This window comes from Mus pahari, chromosome 14 (genome assembly GCF_900095145.1).
Source record: "Mus pahari chromosome 14, PAHARI_EIJ_v1.1, whole genome shotgun sequence".
In the NCBI taxonomy this organism is placed as follows: Eukaryota; Metazoa; Chordata; class Mammalia; order Rodentia; family Muridae; genus Mus; species Mus pahari.
Genome location: NC_034603.1, coordinates 85,437,724 through 85,456,803, shown reverse-complemented (window position 1 = coordinate 85,456,803; position 19,080 = coordinate 85,437,724). Strand labels below are relative to the sequence as shown.

At 48.8% G+C, this 19,080-nt stretch overlaps 1 protein-coding gene across 1 annotated transcript in view; it reads left to right on the top strand.

The window, feature by feature from the left end:
- Timp2 (TIMP metallopeptidase inhibitor 2) overlaps nt 1-8,512 on the top strand; it is a 49,532-nt gene extending 41,020 nt beyond the window's left edge. The window contains exons 4-5 of the mRNA XM_029546192.1: nt 3,682-3,806; nt 5,702-8,512. Of these exons, the coding sequence (XP_029402052.1) occupies nt 3,682-3,806; nt 5,702-5,899 (323 nt within the window). The 3' untranslated portion in view covers nt 5,900-8,512. The remainder of the gene's footprint in view (nt 1-3,681; nt 3,807-5,701) is intronic.
- Nucleotides 8,513-19,080: the final 10,568 nt, after the last annotated feature.

Here is a 19,080-nt window from a genome sequence, read left to right as displayed (position 1 = left end):
AGACACACTAGAAGAGGGCATCAGATCCCATGACAGATGGTTGTGAGCCACCATGTGGTTGCTGGGATTTGAACTCAGGACCTCTGGAAGAGAAGCTGTCTCTCCAGCCCAGGATTTCCTGTTTGATGTTTCCGTTAGCTTTCCAACTCAGACATCAAATCATGTCTGAGGCTGAAGCAACTGAAGGCTTCCATGGTGAAGGGGGATGAATCACACATACCCAGAGGCACACATAGGATTAATCACACATCAACTGAAGGCTTCCATGGTGAAGGGGGATTAATCACACATACTCAGAGGCACACATATGATTAATCACACATTTACTTATTTCATGTCTACGCGTGCAGATGCACACGTATGATGGCATCTGAGTGGAAGTCAGAGGACATCTTGAGGGAGTCAGCACTCTCCTGCAGAGCAGCTCCCAGGGATTGAACTCAGATAAACAAGTTTGGCAGCAAGTGCCCTCATACACCAAGCCATTTCATTGGCCCAGTGGAAGAAAATTGAAGATGCCAAGAAGGTTCTGTGTTTTCTACAGAGAGAACAAACTAATAGTGGAAAGGTGGCAGGTGGATCGTGTGCCAGGTGCGCACTCTGAAAACACACCTGCTTGGGTTTGAACTGGTGGCTAACACCTCACAAGCCAGCATCCTTGGCTCAGTGGCCTGAATTGTCAGTGTCCCCCAGACCAGAGGTAGGGCAGTTGTTGTCATATGAAGTTAGAGATAGCAGAGACGCTGGGTGCCTTTACCAGGGCCTAGTCCACATTCATGAATAATTGTGTTTCATAAATAAATGCAAGGTGACAGGCACCTGTGTATGTCACTCTGAATGAAAGCCAACGAGTCTTATGTGGTAGCTGGGTTATGAGCAGGTTAGCCTCTCAGGAGAAAAAGGAAGAAGGGTCTGCAGAGGACCTCAGTAGAAAGCCACCCCCGGGGCAGGCAGTGGTGGTGCATGCCTTTAACCCCAGCACTCAGGAGACAGGGGCAGGTGGTATATCTTTGAGTTTGAGGCCAGCCTGGTCTACGTAGTGTGTACCAGGACACCAGGCTACATAGAGAAACCTTGTCTCAGAAAAATAGCCACTCTGGGGACAGGGTGATGGCACTGGGGAGATGGGTCCACTGGGAATGTGCGTAAGTTCTATCCCTGGAACCCCCATGAAAGCTGGGCATAGCAGCACATGCCTATAACTCTAGAGACAGGTCCCTGGAGCTCACTGTCAGCCAGTCTAGATGAATTGGTAAACCAAGTTCAGTGAATTTTCCCAGAAAATTAGGTAGTGAGTGATTGGGGAACATATCTAACATCTAGCCTACACACACACACACACACACACACACACACACACACACACATGCAGGATCACCCTTAGAATATTTACAGACAGCCTTTGCTGGTTAGGACAGCCAGAGATGTTTTCCTCTGTGCCTCTTTTGATCTCTCCCCATGAGGACCATTCTTTGGACAACCCAGTCTCCTCATTCTTCTCTCGCAAGGGGGAACAGGTCTGAGGCACACTGCAAAAAAAAAAAAAAAAAGAAAAAAGAAAAAAGAAAACCTCGCTAATCTTTCTTTAGCTCTTGGGGCTTGGTCAGGAAACTCCGGATTGGACGTGCCTTCATTTCCCCAGGCACAGAATATGTTTCCTGTTCTTTAGAGTCAGGACAGGCCCTTTAACGAGGGGCGATCCAGAAATCACATGGCCCAGCAAACTGCCCAGCCAGCTGGCTGTGGACGCCTCTTCCTCCCAGGCTGGTGATTCAGTGTCACATGTAGACTTGTATAGATTTTTCCCTGTAATTTTCTTTTAAGTTTCTCTCTCTTGAAAGGAAAAGTAAACACACAGCCATAAACATACCAGAGTATTTCTTTCCAAGTTACAATGTTGCAACAGACGATTACGCCATGTGAGCCCAGGCAAGTGTGGTTATGCTAAAGGGGCTTCTTCTTTTCTTTTTCAGTTAGTGTTTACTAATTATACAAATAAGAGCCATCCCTCAAGATGACTCAGCCAGTAAGGGTGCTTGCCAAAGAAACCTGATAACGTGAGTTCAACCCCCAAACCCTTTAAAGGGAGAAGGAAAGAGAAGACAGACAATACAAAGCTGTTCACTGACTTCCACATGTGTACTGTGATGTGTAGGAGTGCTCACATACACATAAGCATCATACAGACAACAAACGTTTAAATCAGAGTCCTTGTGACATTTTCATACACATATGTAGTGCACTTTGATCTGGGTGGAGTGATGGCTCAGCAGTTCAGAGTGATTGCTGCGCAACCATGGGGACCTGAGTTCAGATCCCAATACCCATGTAAAAAGCCAGGCGTGGTCTCACACATGTGGTGGCTGCAGATAAGGGAATGTGGCCTGCCCTTGATTGTTGGTCTCCTGAATTTTCTCATTGAGCATTATTTTAGTTTCCTTTCTGTCACTGTAATAAAATACCCTAACAAAAAAAAAGCAGTCTAGAGGAGGAAGGGTCAATTCATAGCTACAGGTTAGAGTCTCTAAGTATGGGGAAGGCAAGGCAGGAACTTGAAGCAACTAGTCCAGAGCAGAGAAGGAAACAATACATACATGCTCACCTATTCTATGGCTTGTAGTCAGCTCAGGTTCACTCTTAGGTAGTTCAAGACCTCTGCCTAGGGGATGGTGTCACCCACAATAGGCTGGGACTTTCCACATGTATTAAGACAGTTTCCCCCAGACATAACCACCTGCCAACCCAATGCAGACAATTCTTCATTGAGACTGTCTTCCCAAATGATTCTAGGTTATGTCAGGTTGCAATTAAAGCTAGCTATCCTAAATATCCATCCTCCATCCTCTGGTTCTTCTTAGATGAATTCACATGGCCCAGGCTGACCTCAAACTCACCATATGGGCAAGGTTAGCTTTCAATTCATGATCCTCCTACTCGTACTTCTTTGTAATCCCACACTCGGGATGCAGAAGCAGGTGGATCTCTGTGAGTTTAAGGCCAACCTGGTCTACAAAATATTTTCCAGTACAGCCAGGGCTGTTTCACAGAGAAACACTGTCTCAAAAAATAGAAGGGGGGACTGTATTTTTTTTATTATTATTTTATGTTCATGAGAGAAAGAAAGAAAGGAGAAAGAGAGAGAGAGAGAGAGAGAGAGAGAGAGAGAGAGAGAGAGAGAGAGAGAGAACGAACAAACAAAACTGAGAATATGCTGAGCGAAACGCAGTGCCCACAGAAGAGGCGAGAGGTTGTCACATCCCCTGAAGCTGGAGTTACAGGCAGTGGTAATGTGCCTCACATGAGTGTTGGGAACTGAACTCTTGTCCTCTGGGAGAAAAGCAAGAACTCTTAACCACTGGCCATCTCTCTAGTCCTAACATGAGTTGTTTTAAAACTCAGAGTAGCTAGGCGGTGGTGATACAGGCCTTTAATTCTCAGGAGACAGAGATGGGCAAATCTCTGAGTTCATGCCCAGCCAGTGAGTTCCAGGGCCACCAGGACTATATAGAAAAACCCTTTCTGGAAAAACCAATCAACCAAACAACAGCAGACACTCTCAGAGTAGTCTGACCATGGTATGATTAGAGCCGACTCTCAACACCCAGAGCTGTAACCAGATGCAGGAGGAAGACAGAAGGCGGAGGCTTGTTGCTCACATCGACCTGGTGACTCTCCCGACAGGAAAGGCAGAAGGAGATGGCAAGATGCACATTACCCTCTGTGACTTCATTGTGCCCTGGGACACGCTTAGCATCACCCAGAAGAAGAGCCTGAACCACAGGTACCAGATGGGCTGTGAGTGCAAGGTGAGCAAGATCTGCATCGTTGCCCCTCTGTGCATCCTCACCCCTCCCTGAGCCCTCACCCCTCCCCGGCTTGTCCACCACAAGGTCTCCAAATGGAGTAGAGGTGGGTCCTTGGCTTCTCAGCCCCTCAGGATAGTGAGTCCTGGTTTTGGACTGAACTCTGCGACGGTAAGGGAGTGAGGCAGTCTGTCTAGAGACAAAGCCTTTGGTCCCAGGTCCCTGAAGAACCTTGAATTTTGTCCCTTTCAAGGAATATATGCGGGATCAGGTGTTGTGGGGTGGGACAAAGCATATAAATCAATCCACATGACTGACAGCTCCTAAGAAGGAAAGCTCTAGGGAAAGAAGATTTTTGTGGGGAGAATACAGTCCTGGAAATAGTTTCCTACCGTGTACAGGCATAAACCTTGTGTGACCAAGAACACAGGTATGTTCCCAACATCCTAGACTTCCATGCCCGAGTCTGTCTGTAAATGTGGTATTGAGAATTCTGGGGGCATTTGCCTGTCATCTCAGAATCTGCTCAGGTGGCACCAAGCAGCTCTGTAGATGCACACCTGCTTAGATGTGACCAGAGAGGGCGGGATTAATTCCCAGACTTGGGGGTCGTGCCAACTGCAGGAACCAGTGTGCCCATGGCCCAGATGCCTCTTCCCTCACCAGTGCAGGATGCACCCCTGGAAAGCCAGCATCCCCCCTGTTACCAGTCTGGGGGTTGCCCACAGAGTCGTATCCTATGGGCCTGTGCCAGCTGACACTTTCTGGTGCTTCCTCCCCTTCTGGCTGGTGTTTCCCATCACTTGGTTATCGAAGGCATGATTCCAAACCCAGGTGGCCAGCCGAATACAGGCCAAGCATGGCTCCACTGTGCCTGGCACCTCAAACACAAACACTTTTTGAGCATGATTATACACCACGTTTGGAAGGCTGAGACAGAAGGATTGCTGAGTTTGTAATCAACAGGAATTGTAGAGTGAATTCCTTGCCAGACTGGGCTACAGAGTGAAATTCTGTCTTTGGGAAGTAGCTCCATTGAGAGAGTGCTTTCTAGCAAACATGAAGCCCTGGGTTGTGTCCTAGCACCACATAAACCAGCTGTGGTGTCACATTTCTTAACCTCAACATTTGGAAGGTGAGATCAGGTCATCTTTGATTATCCTTTGCTACATAGAAACTTGTGGGCCAGCCTGAGATACAAAAGGCTGTGTCTCAAGAACCCTGAGATACAAAAGGCTGTCTCAAGAATGAACAAGCAAAAACAAAGCTTCTCTCTTCATCTCTGTGTGGCTAGAGGTGGACACTTGAAGCTCCATAATTTTTTTTTTTAAAGCTAGGCTGGGAGTGGTGGTGCATGCCTTTAATCCCAGCACTCGGGAGGCAGAGGCAGGTGGATTTCTGAGTTCGAGGCCAGCCTGGTCTACAAAGTTAGTTCCAGGACAGCCAGGACTATACAGAGAAACCCTGTCTTGAAAAACCAACCCCCCCAAAAAAACCCCAAAAACAAAAAAACAAAAAAAACAAAAAACAAAAAAAGCTATTGTGACCCATTGACCCAAGCAGGTGCTTTAGAACAAGTAAGAGCATTTTTGGTTCTAATCTGTCTCCAGTGTAAGCCCCTTGTGGTGGCTATAGTTTCAGGAGGGCCTAAGCTGAAACCATCCCTTTAAAAAGGTAGACCAGATGGCCCAAATCAGAGGTGCATCAGAATTACATAAGTAGGTAGATACAGAGGTTCCCCCTAGACCTGTCCTCGGCCATCGTACAGGGACATAAGACTCAGCAGCACTACTGTCCTTGAACACCTTTCGTAGGTTGTGTTCTGGAGGTACCCCAAGTGTCCTTGGCCCCACTCATTCCTTGGTCCAAACTAAACCTTCCTGCATGTGTCCTCCCAGATCACCCGCTGTCCCATGATCCCATGCTACATCTCCTCCCCGGATGAGTGCCTCTGGATGGACTGGGTCACAGAGAAGAGCATCAATGGGCACCAGGCCAAGTTCTTTGCCTGCATCAAGAGAAGTGATGGTTCTTGTGCGTGGTACCGCGGGGCGGCACCCCCCAAGCAAGAGTTTCTTGACATCGAGGACCCGTAAGAAGGCTGACAGAGCCCCTGTGGCCAATTGAAAAGCCTCTGAGGGTTTAGACTGGTCCAGCTCTGACATCCCTTCCTGGAAACAGCATGAATAAAACATCAGTCATCCAAGTGGGCTCACGCTAGTGTGATTCTGCCCCCCCCCCCATTTTCCCTAAACATGGTAGTGGGTCTGGAGGGACAGGCGGGCCAGGTTCCCTGCCTACCCCTTCCCTCTTCCGGCCTGAGCACTGTGTGTCTCGGTCTTTGTTCCTTGGTACAGGCAGGAGTGGAGCACAGACTTGTTACCAGGCCTCTCTGGCACTGTCACATGCAGCAGACAGGCAGCATTAAGGGTCCCCTAGCACTGTTAGGGCAGAGCCTGGGAATGTGCATTTTGCAGAAACTCTTGAAGGTTGTTGTAAGACTGTGTAGCCGGCCTACCAGGTCCTTTTCATCCTGAGAGTGACATGTCCCTCGTTTTCTGCAGTGGCCACCTCTCTCTCTCTCTCTCTCTGGCCCTTGCAAATGCCCTCCCATCCCTCCTGCATCTGGTATGGACTTCCAGCTCCCTGGTCTCCTTCGGGTCTAAGAATCGCCCTCCAACCAATGGTTCGTTTTTCTAGGAGTCCCAGTCAGCCCCATGAATACACAGACTTCACCGAATGGAAGCCCTCCCCGAGCCGTGCTTCCCCGAGCCGTGTTTCTGGCTTCAGCCAAGCCATTGCTACATTCCTCTCCCCATCTCTACACACACCCTCGGTGGAGATCTGTGAGGTCTCATGCTGGGGGTAGGGATTTGTGGGGAGGGGTGCTTGGCCATCCTTGTTGCCACTCTCAATTTTCCCAATCCATTTCTGAGCAGCATGGCTCGGCTCAGCTCTCTGTCGCATCGGGCCCTGCTGCTGTTGGGGGTGCTACCAGCACTCCCTCTTTTGCACAAACTGATGATATAAAGGGCCAGTCTGAGGCACCTAGGAAAAGTCTAGTGAACTCTCCCTGCTAGAGCCGTGGTCATTATGACCACATGTGGATTTCTGTAAGTGTCACTAACTAAGCACACAGCAGGGGAGACTTTGCGGCAGGCAGTTCTTCATACCAAGCTGTGGCTTGTTTTCAGATCCATCTCATTTTCCTAAAGGTGAATTCTCATGCATGGCTGAGAGACATGTGTATGCAGCTCTGCTTCTGTCTCTTAATGTCGCTTAAGGCCCTTATAGGGAACTGGGGCATCTGCTTGCTCCTTAAAGCAATTTTTTTTCTGATGCCAATAGGATGGGGGTTAAGACAGAACTTTATCACTAACAATATAGACAGTCACTCTTCCTTCTGCCTGCATCTTAAAAAATAAGCTGTCCCAAGGACACAAATGTATATTATCCATACATGCATGCATATGCTCACACACAAACACAGACTCTGAAGTCTGGTAGCCTGTAAATGCTCCTTTTGTAAAATGCTTCCAAAAATCTCTTTGCTCCAACCCTGTCCTAACCATCAGAAACCCCAAAGAAACAGTTAAGGATCCCCCTCAGACTCTCCCTACCCACGTCCCCAGCCCAGGACCTGGCCAACCCTTTTAAGGATGACAGACTGGGAGGGCACCCAGGAGTCAGCCTGCCCCTTCCGAGGGCATTTTCATGTTGTGCAGTGATGTTCTTCCTTGGATGCTGGCCTGGACCAGCCCACGAGACCCTGCAGTCTATCCCACCCTGCCTGTTTGCTTCCTGTGCGGTGGTATCATATGTAACAGTGCCCGTTTCTGCTGACTTTTTAACATGTTCTGGTTTGTTTCTGATGTTCGCCGTGAGCGTTCTTGTGCCGTGTTGATGCCTTTCGTAGCATTAGACTTTGCACTTTAAAAAAAACAAAAACAAAAACAAAAATGTTGAAGCATCGAGGAAGCATCGAACCCAGAGTGGAATGCACAGTATGGTAGCTGGCCTGGGACAGAGGGGCCCTTTCTCATCTTCCTTTGAGTTCTTTGACTATCTGCTTTTCCAGCCTCCCATCTTTTGTGTCTGGTTCAAATTATTATGGAGAGAATCTCTGAGTATTCTGGTTCTGGAAGACGGCCTTTCTGTTTTCCACTCATGCTGGGGTTTCTAGCCACATCAGGCAGATGAGAGGAAACGGAGCGAGCAAACGAACCTTTGGGACAAAGTGCCAGATGGCAGCTGAGCAAAAGCCACTCAAATGCCTTCGCAGCAAACCAATTGCAATATATAGTTTAAGGTGTTGTTTTACTTCTGTTATATTCTAAGCCCTGGGCTTCCCTCCCTTACTCCCATCACGCCAGCAACTCGAAATATTTCAGATGACGTTTACATGGTAGCTATTTCCAAATCGCTGCCTGATGCGTATTAAGACATATCTGTGGGCTTGCTGCATAATTTAAAGCTTTGTTTGATTTTGTTTCTGTTTGAACTCTTGGTTGTGGGGAGGAGGGGTGGAACCCCATGTGCGTGCTGGAATATGAAGTCTGAGATGTACCCCTGGACACCCCACGTTGGCGATACGTGAGAGTTGTTGAAAGTCAGCAAGCCGAGCGCGCCTGATGCTCTGTATCAGTCTCTACTTTTATTTTTATGAGTTTGCTCTGTCAATGGACAATAAACCATATTATCAAAGAGAAGGTTGACTCCTTGGCTGTTTCTGCAGGGCTGAGGGATGGAGGCCAAGTCTCTACCGGCTAGAGGGAAGGGGAGTCAGAAGCTGAAGGTGTGCCTCAGTTGGCAGAGTGCTTCTTGCCCCACAGGCATGAAGCCCTGGACTGGATCTCTAGTTCTGAATACATTGGGCATAGTGGTACATGACTATAATCCTGGCATTCCTGAGGCATGACGATCGGGAATTCAGAGCCATCCTCAGCTACATAGTCATAGCCTGGGCTACACAAGACTCTGTTACCCAGCAGTCTCCCTTGATGAGCCAATGAGCTTATTGGGGTTATTTACACGGTTGTGGGTCACTCAAAGGCAGTTGTATCGCTAGAAAGGTTGCCCAAACCTAGCTGATGCTATATCCTTAAAAATCCCTGCTTGGTTTGAAGGCAGGACCATTAGATTCTCCTCTCCCCAGCTATTGTTTACTTCTTATATAACCGGAGGAAGGAGGGGTCTTGAGAATCTTGTGACTGAAGCTTCTGAGCTCCTCCTAGCTCCTGTTCGCAGCAGGGATATTCAAAATGCCCCAGCAATGAGCTCTTAAGTACAGCCCCCTACCCCTGCAAAACCCTGGCGGGAAATACATCTCCCAGGAAATGTGCTGTCCAGTGTTTACAGCAAGTATTTCCTACTTTCTAAATTTAGTTACAAGCTCATCTTGAAGTTATCTTCAGAAATGAAACCCACTGGGTTATGGTGGCTTAATTCCAGCACTCAGGAGGCAAAGGCAGGTGAATTTCGGAGTTTGAGACCAGCCTGGCTTGTGTAACAAGTTCCAGGTGAGCCAAGACTACACAGTGAAATCCTGTCTCAGAACCAGAAAACAAAACCCAGCGTCAAGTGAAAGGGCTTACTGCATAACCATAAGGACATGAGTTCAAATCCCAACACTCATTATGCAATTGATGGGGTCTTTTTTTGTTTGGTTGGGTTTTTTTGCTTTTTTTTTGAGACAGGGTTTCTGTGTAACCCTAGCTGTCCTAGAACTCACTGTGTAGACCAGGATGTCCTTGAACTCAGAAATCTGCCTGCTTCTTCCTCCCAAGTGTTGGGATTTAAAGGCATGCACCACCACTGCCTGCCCAGCAATTGATGGGGTCTTGTGAGTAGCCCTACAACCCCAGGACTGCACAGCGAAGAGACAGGATTGCTCTCTGTGGCTTGATAGCTGCCAGTCTAGCAAAAAAACTCTAGCTCCAGATTCAGAGGAGGCCTTACCTCAAAGAAATGAGGTGTATGCGGTGTATGCAGTAGCTAGAGAGATGATTCAGTAGTCAAGAACACTCACTGCTCTTGGAGGGGACCCGGATTCAGTTCGCAGCACGGACATAGCTCATGAACAGTTCCAGGGGATTGAACAACTTCCGGCATCCATGTGTGCCTGTGTGCACATCACATACACTTACAAAGATACACACATAGAAGTAAAATAAGTAATAAAAATAAAATATATTTTAAAGAAAGAAGGCAGAGAGTAACAGAGGGGATCCCTGATGTGGGTATGATCATTTATACACATATGACACACACATTATATACACATACAAGTCACCTGAATCAGATTGAAAATTATGAATCATGACTATCTTGCATGCACATTTGTGAAGGATTCTGGAGACCTCAAGCAAGCTGTGGACACACACCTGCCTTAGCTGCTTGATACCCAGATGGCCTTTTCTTTGAGTTCTGGAAAGAGCTAAGCCCCTCCTGCCCTGGACCCTGGGCCTCCCTCTGGAACCTCTTCCCTGTTCTCCTACTCCTGGCCCTTGCTCTTCACATTCCTGACTCAGATTCTTAAGGTATGTGTCACACTTGCAGAAGGTGACTGAGGCGTGGCTGTCACCTCATTATCAGCCCTGAATCCTCCCACGTTGCTAGAATACATTTAAGTCCTGTGGGGGGGGGGGTGAAGGAGTGACCAGGCATGGAATGTGGAAAATAAGAACTATGCTTAGTGCCTTGGGTGGAAGCATAGGAAGGGGTGTGGCTTAGTGCCCTGGGTGGGGCCACTGGAAGGAGTGTGACAGTGCTGTGGGTGGGGCCATTAGAAGGGTTGTGACAGTGCGGTGGGTGGGGGTCACTGGGAAGAGGTGTGACCTCAGGATTTTGGGAAAGCTACACTGTCAGAAGGCCTGGGATTCCTGAGCTCTGGGTTGGGATCCTCTCAGCAAGCTTTCCGTAGCATCTTGTAAGTCCTACTGAGGATGAATACTGGGGTGCAGGGAAGAGGTGATTGAGAGCAAGAGAGCACAGGGCTTGAGCCAAGACTGTAACCCTAGCTATTTGGGAGGCTGAGGCAAAAGGAAAAAAAAAATCAAAACTGGCCTGTGCAACTTAACAAGACCCTGTCTCAAAGAGTGATACAACCTTCGTCCCCCATCCCTACCCACCCTCACCCCTCACCCCCTGGTAGTGGGCAAAGAGATACTCTGATGGTGGTGGTGTTCTTATGTCAGTCAGAGGCACAACTGATGGCAGTCCTTTGTTCATCCTAGCTTGATGGTGGCTAAAGCTGTCGTGCACCTAGGACTCATAAAAATCAAATTGAATCAAATCCAGGCAGCACAGCACGAGGAAGACAGACTGAGACCTGGTTTCTTCCACGTCACATGGTTCAGGCATGGAAAACCACCCACAGACCTGCCCTCCACCCCACAGCATGGGTGGGCCATAGAACTCACAGAGCCCTGCCTACCACCACGCAGACCAAGGGGAGAGGAAGACAGCCACCTAGACACCTGCTTGCTGGAGGATGTCACCCAGGAGCCTGCCAGTAGTGTGGCCAGCCTGCAGGGGGAGTCACTGCACTGTGTGAGTATGTTGTGGATAGTTGGGGGGAAGGGAAGGGAGAGAGAGAGAGAGAGAGAGAGAGAGAGAGAGAGAGAGAGAGAGAGAGAGAGAGAGAAGCAGCCAGAGCAGTATGAGGAGAGATGCAGGAGGCTAGAGGAGTAGCTTGTTGTAAGTGACCAGCCCTGTCACCTGGGGTCATGTCGATGTCTCAGCCTGAGCTGCCCCTGAGGGCTATGTCTGGGTCCGTGGCTATGCAATGGCAGGGGTCTGTATCCATTTCCATGGCTCATATTAGCGCTATAGACTATGGGATGTCCCTGGTCGGGGCAGCCTCTGAGTACCACCATACAGATGTCCAGGGGCTATGCGGGACTGGCCCCTCCCCTCACGGGCTCTGGTGCTCCAGAGAGCTGTCCCCACCTCTCACGGACAACAACACTAAGGAGAGCAAGAAATTGGGCCTTGAGCCTCAGTCAGGTAACACTGTGGAGCTGGCCCTAGTGGCAAGGTGTGGGCGAGCTGGCCCTAAGGGCATGAATATAAGATCTGACACCCCCCTCACGCGCACACACACACACACACACATACACACACACACATACACACACACTCATCTGCTGTGGGGTGGCATGTGTGCAGAGATGATGCCCCTCTGCCACTCCATGCTCCATACCGCCTTAGGCAGTTGGGAGAACTGCCCATGGGTTGTGAGTGCAAGAGCTACCTCTCCCTCACCAGCTGCAGAGGTTCAGGGAGAGCAGGCCCTACACTTCACCTGTACAGCACAGCAGAGCTGACTCTTGTGGTGGGGGTGCAGTTGAACCTGCTGAGGGTGGGAACATAGGAGAGCTGGTTGTACCTGCTGTGAGGTGGCATGGGTATGGGGGTTGGTGCCCTCCCTTTGCCACTTGTGGTAGTTGGGGCAGCTGGCCCCAAGGGCATTAGAGCAGGAGAGCTAGTCCTGCCCCCTCACTGGTTGTAGCAGGCCCTGAACCTTGCCTAGGGAATGCAGTGGAGCTGGCCCTGATAGCTAAGGCACAGGTGAGCCAGCCCCGAGGTTATGAGGGGTTTGAGAGCGGGAGAGCTGGCCCAGCCCCTCCCAGGCTGCAGCACCTGGAAGAGTGGGCCCCACACCTTGACTGGGCAGCACAGTGGAGCTGGCTCCAGAGGTGTGGGCGTGGATGAGCAGGAGAGCTGACCCTGCCTCCTTCCGATGGTGGCTTTGGGTGGCCTAGCCAGAGCAGTGCTGGAGACCTTGCCCTGGTGCTGTGGATTGGGGACAGCCGGCACACTGACCAGCTCACTTACCACCCAGGCCCAGATCCCCAGCTCTGAACTGGCCCACCCCCAAATCTTTATCATCTGCAAATTGTTGGGAAAAAGCAATCCTGCTGATGCAAAGCTGCAGGATCTCCATGACCCTGGGCAACGACAGGACAACCAGAGGAGGCCTCGTGAGGATCCAGTATCAGTGGTGTCACAGAAGCCAGAGGTCTCAAACCAGACCAGTGACTCATTGCAATGAATATTTGCAAGTGAACGTATGTGGACAGAGGGATACACTGTGGGACACACTGTGGGACACACTAAAGCTTCCACAATGAAGTGTTTTCTATGCCGTGTGTGTGTGTGTGTGTGTGTGTGTGTGTGTGTGTGTGTGTTATTTTGGGGAAGGTTGCAGGGGCAAAGGGTAGATATGAGAGCGTGGGGAGATGAGTGGGACTGGAGTGTATGATGTGAAACTCACAAAGAACAAATAAAAAGTTTAAAAAGAAAAAAAAGAGTGAAATAAAAAGGTTGGGGGTGGAGCTCAGTGGTGGAGGGCAGGGTCACTGCCCCGTGAGAAGTGGGCATCCGTGATGGGAAGGGTTGCTGAGCACGTGAGAGATGAGAGGTTGTGAGTGGGCATGAGTGTGTATGAGCGTGGACTGGAGAGAAACGAGTGCAGGGAGCACATGGTCGTGAAGACTGTGGATGTGTGGCATGTATTACAGCCGTCTGACAGGGAGTGTGCATGTGGAGGTCTGGGCAGCAGCGATCCCTGAGGATAACAGACTTACGGACAGAGTGGATCCTACCCAGCCACATTCTGGAAAAGGACCCTACCAGCCTGGGCACAAGCTGGCCAGGGGCCCAGGGGGTACCTGTCTAATGAATTGACAACCGGAACCCCCATTAAGCCCTCTGGGTGGACTCAAAGAGAAAGGGAGCTCAGAACGACTGAAGCTTGGATTCCCACCCAGTATGGTGGGGAGGGCACTAAATAAATGCACATAGATAGCACAAAACAAAACATAATACACTAATACACGAACAACTTTGTCCTGGCTGTGCAAAAGAGTCCCACAGCAGCCTTTGAGCTTGATGATGCCCTCAGGGGTCCCATGCTGGCCTCTGCCTGCCTTGCTGAGAAGCACTACCATTTAGGAAAGTTGGTTTACTGCATTTTGTTGGTGGTAGTGGTAGTGGTGGTTGTTACAAGATTGCCAAATGCCTGGGTGAGGTATCCACGTCAGGTCCCAATCAGTAACAGTAGCATAGGAAACATTCTCCATCTCCCCCTCCCCACGCACCCCCCAGCCCTGCTCCTGAGTGCCCAGTGATTGAACCTAGCAATATGGGCTTTTATTTGCCTTAAACAGGTCTCTGGAACAACAGTACTAATAGGCAATGACCACCCTGAACCTGCTCCTGCCTGCGCAGCTACTGTCTCTAAGGACTCCGGGCCCTGGTCCTGTCTGCACGGGTAGGGAAGATGGCAAGTGCCACTGTTGTCCCTAAGGACCTGGGGCTCTAAGAACTGTTCATTCAAAGTGAGGATGTTCTAGGTCAGTGGCCAGGGGCAGGCTGTCAGTGCATGCCACACCATCTGATGTGCGGGTGCTACAGGGGAAAGGCTGTGGGCTGTAAACTCCATCTGAATGGGTTGGGGCTCGAGTGGCACTCCAGGATGGAGCACAGGTTTGGGCGAGGTGAGTTCCGACCGTCAGCACAGAGCATGTTGTGCCTGGTTGGTACCATTGCCCATGAATGACAGACAATTTCAAGGCAGTGGAAAGTCACATGGATGATTCTGCTTATGGGAAAAGTCAGTTGCTATGGCAACTCAGGGACAAGGTGACCCCTTAGCTTGCTAGGGCTGCAGGGAGCCTACAGCTAAGCTGGCAGAGTTAATGCAATTTGGCATAGCTGTCTCACATGCAGAGACACCAGCAGTGTTTAGGATGGAGGGAGGCTCTTAGTTACTTTCCTATTGCCATGAAGAGACACCACAATAAAGGCAACTTATAAAAGAAAGCATTTAATTTGGAAACTCACGGTTCTGGGGGATTAGCATCCATTACTGTGTATGACAAGGCAAGCAGTCATGGTGCTCGGGCAGTAGCTGAAAGCTTATATCTGGTCCACAATCAGGAGGCAGAGAGAGCCTGTGGTATGGCGTGAGTTTCTGAGGTCTCCAACACAAAGCCACACCTCCAAAACCTTCCCAAAGAGTTCCACCAACTGGGTGGAGATGTGGCTTTCAAGTATGTGAGCCCATGGGGGTCATTCTCATTCAAACCACCATGGGGGTGTTAGGTTTTGCATCTTTCATTTATTTTGGTTTGGTGTGGAGTGGTGTGGTATGTGGTATGTGCGTGGGGTGTGTGCATGTGAGTGTGTGTGCACTTGCACACTCACCTGTGAATGCCAGAGTCTTCCTCGGTTGTTTCTCTATCTTTTATTTTGAAGCCAGGAATCTCTCTGAACCTGGGGCTTGCATTTCAGTTAGACTGGCTGGCATTAGGAACACCTGGGCTCTTATCCCCTCCCCAGTGCTGGGTTTGCAGATGTGTTCCACAAAATCCAGCTTTTATACGGGTGTTTGAGGATCTATAGTCAGGTTCTCCTGCTGAACCTACAGGGACTTTACCCATTGAGCCATTGCCCCAGTTTCCGTCGTAGTGTTTGGAGACATCTTCCAAAACGCAAGGACCACGATTTGAGGGGAGGGAGTGGGTCCACTTTGCACTGATTTTCAAGGCAGGGAGCAGACCAAATAACTTTTGGGCAACATCACTACTCTATCAATACATCTTTTTTCCAAGTTAAATCAAATTCCATAAATTTAGAGTATAGCTTTAAAACAAATGTGTCCCTCTGGGGAGGGTGGCTCACATCTTTAATCCCAACAGGCAAATCTCTGTGAGTTCAAGGCCAGCCTGGTCTGCAGAGCAAGTTCCAGGACAGCCAGGACCACACAGTGAGAAAAACAACAGTGAAGCGTGTTCCTTCCTTTCCAGCATCTCTCCTGGGCTCTCCTTTATGATTCAGAGATTGTTCAGTTGTCTCATCTAAAAATATCTTGCTTTGAATTTTGTCTCTTCCAAAACATTTATCTACAGTGTTCCTGAAACATGCTATTTCCAGAGACACGATGACCTCTGGCTCTTGCAAGTCATGGTAGGGACAGACAAGATGTCCACAGAATATTCCAAACAAATGGCAGGGAAGTAAGGAATCCAGGGAGACTTCTACAAGTGCCTGAGCCAAGAGTTGAGAGGCAGGTGGGGGAGGGAATTCATTGCCAAAGACCAGCTTGATCCTAGAGCCAGGGTGTCTGATTGGGGCAGAGTTGGAGAGTTTGGATTTGGCTGTGAGGAATCCAGAACTCAGTGTCTTGAGGCCGAGGTCAACTTGCAAAGCAAGAGGCAGCTGAGAGGCTCTCTCAGCTTCTCAGTCAGCAACAGAGGCAGGGAGCAGTTTCAGTCAGTGGGGCCATGCAGTCAAGGGTGAGCTGTAAATGTTATTATTATCATAGACTGGGTCTCATGTAGCCCAGGCTGGTGTTGGATTAGCTATGTACTTGAGGATGACCCTGAACTCCTGATTCTCCTGCCTCGACCTAAATGCATCTGCTACTGCTACACCCTGCTTAAATCTGGAGTTCTATTTGGCACTTGAGCAATGTGTTTGGCAGTTCTACTAATATTGGTGAATTTGGTGAGGAACTTTCCTTTCTTTATTTTTATTTCATGTGCATGGGTACTTTGCCTGCACGCATGTCTGTGTACCAGTATGCATGGTTGATGTTGCAGAGACCAGAAGGATGCCCTGGAAATGGAGTTATAGTTCTTAGCCGCCATGTAATGGCGCTTTGAATTGGACCCATCTCTCCAGTCCCAGGCAAGGGATCCTTAAGCAACTGGATGGAAGTAATGTCTGTTTTGATAAATATTTGAATGGCAAAATTAGTAAACTTGATAGGTTTGTTTTGAGACAGGATCATTCGTGTGTGTGTGTGTGTGTGTGTGTGTGTGTGTGTAAAATCCTGAGGCTAGCCTTTCACTACTTAGCTAAGGATGACACTGAACTTCTGATCCTCTTGGGATTACAGGTGTGTACCACCACACCCAGTTTATGAGATTCTACGGATCAAGTCTATGGTGGTTTAAATAGGTTTGGCCCCCATAGACTCCTGTGTTTGAATGCTTGGCCCTGAGGAAGTGGCACTATTAGGAGGTGTGGCCCTTGTTGTAGGAAGCCTGTTACTGCGGGAGCGGCCTTTGAGGGCTCCTAAACTCTAGTTAAGCCTAGTGTGATAGTCGCCTTCAGATCAAGTTGTGGAACTCTTGGTTCCTCCAGCACCATGTCTGCCGAATGCTGCCATATTTCCCACCATGACAGTAATGGGCTAAATCTTTCAAAGTGTAAGCCAGCCACAATGAATTATTTTCCTTTATAAGAGTTGCCATGTCTCTTCACAGCAATGGAAACCCTAAGACAAAATCCAAGATTTTATGCATGCTAGGTAGGCACTCTGCCAATTCAGCTATCCCACACCAGGCTGGCGAGTTACCTGAGAAAGAAGGCCCAGGACATGGGCCCACAGTAGGTACTGGGTTATAAATGTATGGCCTCAACTAAAATAAGCAGAATACCTCTGTGATCAGCCTTCAAAAACATAATCAATGCAGGAACTGGTCATGTCCTCATCTAAGAACACCAGAGATGTCAACTAGGCAACAGAGGGCAACCCAGAAACTAGCAACAGCGGGGAGTTAGCACCATCTCCTTTGAAAGGAGAGGATGGAGGCAGATGGTGTCAGAGTCTCAGGAGAAGACCCACAGGTGGCCACAGCCACTGATAGACCCCAGAGAGGAGAGGGAGGATGTCAGAGGTCCCACCTCACCCACCTGAAGACCCACTGAAGGAACCTGACAAATTTCATCTGGGACTGGAATCTGAGTTTTGCGCCACCAGTTTAAATGGGCAATGAGGCAGAATGGCCTCTTCAGAGAAGGTGGAGATGTATCCATTTCAGGACATGGTAAGTTTGAGGTGCTCAGGCGAGCAGTCAAGGGGAGCTACCCGGCTTGGCAGTTACTGGCCCAAGCTTTAGTAATGAGGTGGGATGGAAAGGGCAGAAGTTCTTGAACAGATTCTGACCTCAGGGCCTCAGTTTGGTGCCCTTACCCACTAGGCCCTCTCACTAGCCTTGGTGTTGGGCTCTTCCTCAGTTTTCTCCTCTGTAAAATGGGAACAGTTTTGTTTTTTAGGTTTCTCTGGGTATTTGCTAATGAATAGAAGTTCAGCAACTGTAACAAGTGTTGTGAGCGTGGGTGTGGGTGCGGGTGTGGGTGAGTGTGGAGGCCAGAAAACAACCTCAGGTGTCATTCCCCAGAAATGCTACAAAAAGAAATGGAAAAGACATGGTCTTCCAATGTCCTGAACCTGCCACATAGGTTAAGCTGGCTGGGCAGATAGACACAGGGATGTGCCCTGTCCTTGCCCCTCCCCCCAATACTGGATTACTGTTGGTGGCAGGTGGGCCATCTGTTTATTTTTAAGAAGGTCTTATTAACTTATAGACACAGTAGGCTTGTGCATTGTGCATACTTGACACTTGTAAATCTCTTTTAGGTCCAGATCCCAGATTACACATTGAATAATTTAAATAGAGATGGAAAACTTAACTCTGACCATTTGGGCAGATGGCAGATTCACTCAGCAAAGATATTTTAATTTATTTTAATCCTGATTGACAGTGAAGTGGCTCCCATTTGTACCCTTGGCTGTCTGCCCACACCATTCTTCAAGGAGGAGGGGACGAGAACTCAGTGACTGGAGGTCTTGCCTGCCTCTTTACAAGTGTACACTACACGTGCAGAAGAAACTCCAAGTAACCAAGTTGATGTTATGGGGGATTTACTGATAGATTCGCTCAGGATACATTGTGTAGAATCTAGCCTGTGCTGCCTCCAAAACACTCCAAAGGTAAGTAATGTGTAACCAGGCTTACTAAGAAATAAGCAAACCCTACTAAGCCAGAATGTAAACATTTACCTGGATTGACCAGTCATCAGATCCACCCCCAAAGAACATGCTTTTATCAAGAAGCCCAAGGGGGCAGTGCAGGGTCACAGCTGCCACCAAGACATGGTCTATCATTAAGTTCCCTGGGTTATTAGGAAAAGCACAATTCTGGCAGGCGGGCAAGATGAAGCTGGTAACAACTATTTGAAAAACAACAATGATGTACTTAATAAATAATCCTAGCCAAGTACTAGTGGTACACAGTGTTAATCCTCGTGCTGGGGAGGCGAAGGCAAGTGGATCTCTGAGTTCTGGGCCAGCCTGGGCTACAGAATGAGTTCCAGAACAGCCAAGACTACATATGAAAACCCAGTCTCAAGAAAACTAAAACAAAAGGAAGGAAGGAAAGAAAGAAAGAAGAAAGAAAAAGAAAGAAAGAAAGAAAGAGAG